General features: G+C 37.9%; 1 protein-coding gene across 1 annotated transcript in view; it reads left to right on the top strand.

The window, feature by feature from the left end:
• The window catches only part of GUCY2F (guanylate cyclase 2F, retinal), a 170,580-nt gene that overhangs the window by 19,928 nt on the left and 144,714 nt on the right, over window positions 1–5,938 (top strand). Inside the window, exon 2 of the mRNA XM_007952598.1 lies at window positions 3,919–4,220. Coding sequence (XP_007950789.1) covers window positions 3,919–4,220 — 302 coding nt within the window. The remainder of the gene's footprint in view (window positions 1–3,918; window positions 4,221–5,938) is intronic.

Raw genomic sequence — 5,938 nt, 5'->3', positions numbered from 1 at the left:
GTTCACAGATGAAGAGGAATTTTGCCTCAGGATGGAATATGCCTAAAGTCTCACCTGTATTTGATTTAGATGAGTCAGAAGATAACATTTTAGACATGGAGTTGATTTAAGACTTTTGGGATGATGTGATGGGGTGAATATATTTTGTATGTGGCAAAGACATGAATTTGGAGGTAGGCAAAGATTGAAACATTACAAATTGAATTATATCCCCCAAAAATATGTGTTGTAAATCCTAACCTCTATATCTATGGTTGTTATGATCTACACAATTGAATGCTTTTGCATAGTCAATAAAACACAAGTAAACATCTTTCTGGTATTCTTTGCTTTCAGCCTAGATCCATTTGACATCAGCAAAGATATCTTTCATTCAATGTCCTCTTCTGAATCCAGCTTGCATTTCTGGAAGTTCTCTTCAATATATTGCTGCAACCGTTTTTGAATTATTTCAGTACTTGCATGTGATATTAATTATATTGTTTGATAATTTTTACATTTTGTGGAATCACCTTTCTTTGGAATGGGTATAAATATGTGTTTCTTCCAGTCAGTTGGCTAGGTAGCTGTCTTCCAAATTTCTTGGCATAGCCAAGTGAGTGACTCCAGCACAGCATCTGTTTGTTGAAACATCTCAATGGGTATTCCGTCTATTCCTGGAACCTTGTTCTTCACCAGTGCTTTCAGTGCAGCTTTGACTTCTTCCTTCAGTACCACTAGTTTTTGATCATATATCACCTCCTGAGATGGATGAACATCGACCATTTCTTATTGGTATAGTGACTCTGTGTAATCTTTCCACCTTCTTTTGATGTTTCCTGCATCATTCAATATTTTGTCTATAGAATCTTTCAATATTGCAACTCGAGGCTTAAATTTTTTCTTCAGTTCTTTCAGCTTGAGAAATGATGAGTGTGTTCTTCCCTTTTGGTTATCTAACTTCAGGTCTTTGGACATTTCATTATAATAATTGACGTTTTCTTGAAGTGCTCTTTGAATCTTCTGTTCAGCTCTTTCATCTTGTCAATTCTTCCCTTTGCTTTAGCTACTTTCCATTCAAGGGCAAGTTTCAGAGTCTCTTCTGACATCCATTTTGGTCTTTTCTTCCTCTCTTGTCTTTTTAATGACCTTTTGCTTTCTTCATGGATGATGCTCTTGATGTCATCCCACAATTCCTCTGGTTTTCGGTCATTGGTGTTCAATGCATCAAATCTGTTCTTTAGGTGGTCTCACTTAATTGTGCTCATGAGGATCTTGTACATAGACCAGGAGGCTATTATTCTAACAGAACAAGGGGACCCTGCATGGTTTAAAATCAGGAAGGGAGTATGTCAGAAGAAGCTGGATTATATGAAGAAGAGTGTGGCATCAGGATTGAAGGAAGACTCATTAACAACCTGCAATATGCAGATGACACAATTTTTTTTGCTGAAAGTGAGGATGACTTGAAGCAGTTACTGATGAAGATTAAAGACTATAGTCTGCAGTATGCATTACACCTCAACATAAAAAAAAATGAAAATCCTCACAACTGGGCCAATAAGCAGCATCATGATAAATGGAGAAAAGATTGAAGTTATCAAAGATTTCATATTACTTGGTTCCACAGTCCACAGAAATGGAAGCAGTAGTCAAGACATCAGAAGACGTATTGCACTGGGGAAATCTGCTGCAAAAGACCTCTTTAAAGTTCTGAAGAGCAAAGATGTCTCTTTGAAGACTAAGGTGAGCCTAATCCAACCATGGTGTTTTCATTCATTTCATATGCATGTGAGAGCTGGACAATGAATAAGGAAGACTGAAGGAGAGTTGATGCTTTTGAGTTGTGGTGCTGATGAAGAATACTGAAAAGTACCATGGACTGCCAAAAGAACTAACAAATCTATCCTAGAAGAAGTGCAGCCAGAATTCTCCTTGGAAATGAGAATGGCCAGACTTTGTCTCACCTACTTTGGTCATGTTGTCAGAAGGGACCATTCCCTGGAGGATATCATGCTTGGTAAAATAGACTGTCAGCAAAGAAGGGGAAGACCCTTAATGAGATGGAGTGACATAGTGGCTACAACAATGGGCTCAGGTATAGCAAGTATTGTGAGGCTAGCACAGGACCAGGCAGTGTTTCATTCTGTTGTACATAGGGTTGCAATGAGTGGGAGCCAACTCAACCTGGCCCCTAACAACAACAAACATGTCTGTGGTTATAATCCCATTTGAGAATGGGTTGTCTTTGTTATGGTAATGAGGAAGGCTTGGTATATGGTTTATCTTGAGTCAATCTCTTTTGAAATATAAAAGAGATTAAGCAAGTGAGCAGAGCAGAGGTGGGGGAAGAGAGATGCCAAGCCACATGAAGATTTCCCAGGAGCAGAAGCTCAGAAGAGACAGAGACATTGCTTCAGGGCTGACACAGAGAAAGCCTTCCCTTAGAGCCATCACTCTGAATTCAGATTTCTAGCCTCTTAAACTATGAGAAAGTTAATTTATTTTTGTTAAAGCCATCCACTTGTGGTATTTCTGTTATAGCACCATGAGAAAACTAAAACAAAGTTTTTGCAAATAGTTGAAACAATATATAAATGTGAAAGATCAATCATTGAATATAGTTAAGCACACTTAGTTCCTGAGATTAGAGGTTTCATATAAGCCTGAATAATTAATATTTACAAATGGCAGTAGGACCTCTGCTTTTCTCCAAGGAGCTTGGAATACTTGTCAGGCATTATCTAATTAAACTACTCAATGTACCTGTGAAATGCATTGGAATCTATATTTTCAAGATGTGGGTACTGAAGCACAAGTGGGCTTAAACTAAACTCATTTAGCATGCCAAGGGCGAAATTGGATATAAGACTTTCAGTCGTATGATCTAACTGCCATTTTTCAACCGTGGCCCCCTCTAATCCACTCTATTCTAGCATAGCCTTACCAAACAACACGGTTTCATAAGTCTGGGAAGAATTAAATTAAGTGCAAAGCAATTCCAATTATAGGGAAGTTAGAATTTTAAAAGTTAAACATATCACCCATAATATTAGTAGTATTTATAGGTGAGTGTGTCTTAGTGTCATCATTCACTTTCTATAATGGCCTTGGTAAGGATAGTAACAGTTGGTCAAAATCTATTATGTATTATGTGTGTTTGTGAGGAGTCAGTAATGAAAAACAACAGTGGATATGGAACTATCTTTCATACTCTTCTTTTAGCCTTCTTATTCTTAGGTATAATGATACTACAATTTATTGAATGCTATGTGCTAAGCCCATTATATGTATTGTCATCTTCAGTCATCACTACCACCTCATGAAGTGCATATTTTTTACCTTTATTTTGTGAATGAAGCAGAGAGAAGTTAAGTAATTGACCCAAGGGTATATAAGTAGCAATTGGTGAAGTTAGGATATAAACCTAGATCTTTCAACCCCAAAACCTCTTCATTATGCTGCCTTCCATTTGTTACACTTGTTTTGTTCCTGTCTAGAATTAAGCTCTGGTGGTGTAGTGCCTAAGGCATTTGATTGCTAACCAGAAGGCTGGTAGGTCAAACCCACCAGCCCCTCCTCGGAAGGAAGATTGGGCAATCTACTTCCATAGAGATACCACCTTGGAAACCCAAGAAGGGGTCGCTATGAGTCAGATCTGACTCGACGGCAGTGAGTTTTTTTGGGGGGGATTTTTTTAGAATTAAGCACTGCACCCTGTAGGCACATCTCTCTTGTCCCCATACCCAGCCCAAGGTCCCTGAACATGCCTCAGCTTCAGGTGAGGACCTCAGCGTTTTGCTCATCTCAGAGGCATAATATAGAAATCATTTACAAATACGTTATAATGCATTTATTTATTTCTCATAATCTGTAGTTTTTGGTACAATCTTTTACTAACATGTTGCTGTCATAACCTCCTTGTTTTGTTGGTTTCAGTAATCATCATGTGTATGCATTCAGCCTTGATTGGGGGAGAAACTCAGAGGCATCTCTTGGAATGGGCTCATGATCTGAAAATGATGGATGGAACCTATGTGTTTGTTCCCTATGATGCCCTGCTCTACAGTTTACCTTATAAGCACATGCCCTACCAGGTCCTGAAGAACAACCCAAAGCTCCGGGAGGCCTATGATGCTGTACTGACCATTACAGTGGAGTCTAATGAAAAGACCTTCTATCAAGCCTATACAGAGGCAGCAGTTAGAGGTGAAATTCCCAAGCAGCTGGAGGCAGATCAAGTAAGTGCATATTCACAAATTATCATGAGCAGAGAACCTCAAAACTCAGAAAGGTAAATCTTTTTCCTATCAAGAGCTCCTATTCCATAGGAAACTCAATCAATAGTAGGCACACAAATCAAAAATACTTCTAAATAAATCTAAAAATGCTTCACAAAAACACACCGTTAGAGTTTGTTTATTTGTTTGTTTTTCCATCTTCAAGCAGCCCACAATGAATGAGAGCATACGGTCATAAAGAATAAATGAAATGTACTGTATTTGACAATGGCAAAACAAAGCTTTAATATATACTGGTGCCATTCAAGGGGGCCAAATAAAAAGAAATCCTCTTTCTGACCCAAGTTCTGAACTAATTCAGCGATGAGACAAAACAGTTGGTATATAAGAAAATATCACCTTAATTATATTGAAAAAAAAATGCTATTGGAGAATGCTGCTTCTATCATAGATATTTGAGCTTCTCAATACTGAGTCTGAGGGATGAATACACTTCTCCACCTAGTCACTGGCATTGCAGGACCACTGTAGTCCTTCCCCATGGGTCAGGCCTTTTTTTTTTTTAACATTTATAGCCTAGAGAGAACCATAGCAGAACACATGTGCCCTGTAGGTAGTTCACTCTCAAGATAAAGAAGATGGAAGGGTGCTAGACTACACATGCTTAATTCCCCTTCCAAACTAACCAATCAGATTCACTCCTCCTGTGTGGGGAGGAATGAGTAAGTGAATGAAGAGATGCTAGTTTTCTGCTAGTAGAGTTACCTCTGCATGGAAGGAATATTTAGGGATGGAGAATACAAATAGTATTTACGTATGTGTAGACATGTGTATGTGTAGACATACTTCAGATTCAAATCATAGTTACTTAAGGGCTAGAGGAAGAAAAAGGAGAGCAAAGACAAGAACAAAGTGGAAGAGTACAAAGAAGATAAGGAGCATGAGAAGAAGATGAGGAGAAAGAGGTAGCCAGATAAATTAGGAAAAAGTACAAATTTAAAAAATACAGGCAGGTTTCTATAGGTTGAAGGCCAGATGTAGGAAGTAGCTTATTGTTTTTCTAAATAAAAAAGTGACTAGGAGAGTTATTAACAGTGCTGAATTTAAACTTTATTTCCACTGATATGAACATATATGTTGATAATGATTCTCTTTTAGGAGATTCATACACATTTAAATCAAAATAACTAGCCAGTTTAGCTAAGATTTCTAAGAATCCCTCAAATTTCTAATAATTGTTGGCCCAACCACTTGTTTGCTGTTGTATATTCAGACGGTGAATTTTTTTTTACTTTGTAGCCAATAGTATGACTTCATATAGATAAATTCTAAGTCATTTTTCTACTTTAATCACATGGTTGAGAGAATGATAAAGGTGTGTGTGTGTGTGTTATACATATAAAAGAGCAAACACAGTGATTAAAAAAATGCAGATCTTTTAATATTCTATCCCATCCTGTTGAGTTTGTGGAAAACATAAGGCAATTAAGGTAAAAAGATCCACCATTAGCTTGGTTGCTAGGTAACCTGTACTCTGCTTTAGACAGGAAAATATAGCTAAAACAAAGAATCTAGAGTATATATATATGTTGTTGTTGTTGTTATGTGCCATCGAGTCGGCCCGACTCATAACGACCCCTCCTTGGGTTTCCAAGGCAGTATCACGATGGAAGTAGGATTGCCCAACCTTCCTTCCGAGGAGTGGCTGGTGGGTTTGA

This window comes from Orycteropus afer, unplaced genomic scaffold (assembly GCF_000298275.1).
Source record: "Orycteropus afer afer isolate SDZICR_OR568_19922 unplaced genomic scaffold, OryAfe1.0 scaffold00352, whole genome shotgun sequence".
NCBI classification, from domain to species: domain Eukaryota; kingdom Metazoa; phylum Chordata; class Mammalia; order Tubulidentata; family Orycteropodidae; genus Orycteropus; species Orycteropus afer.
The sequence above is the reverse complement of the archived record's forward strand: the minus strand, read 5'-3'. Positions and strand labels throughout refer to the sequence as shown.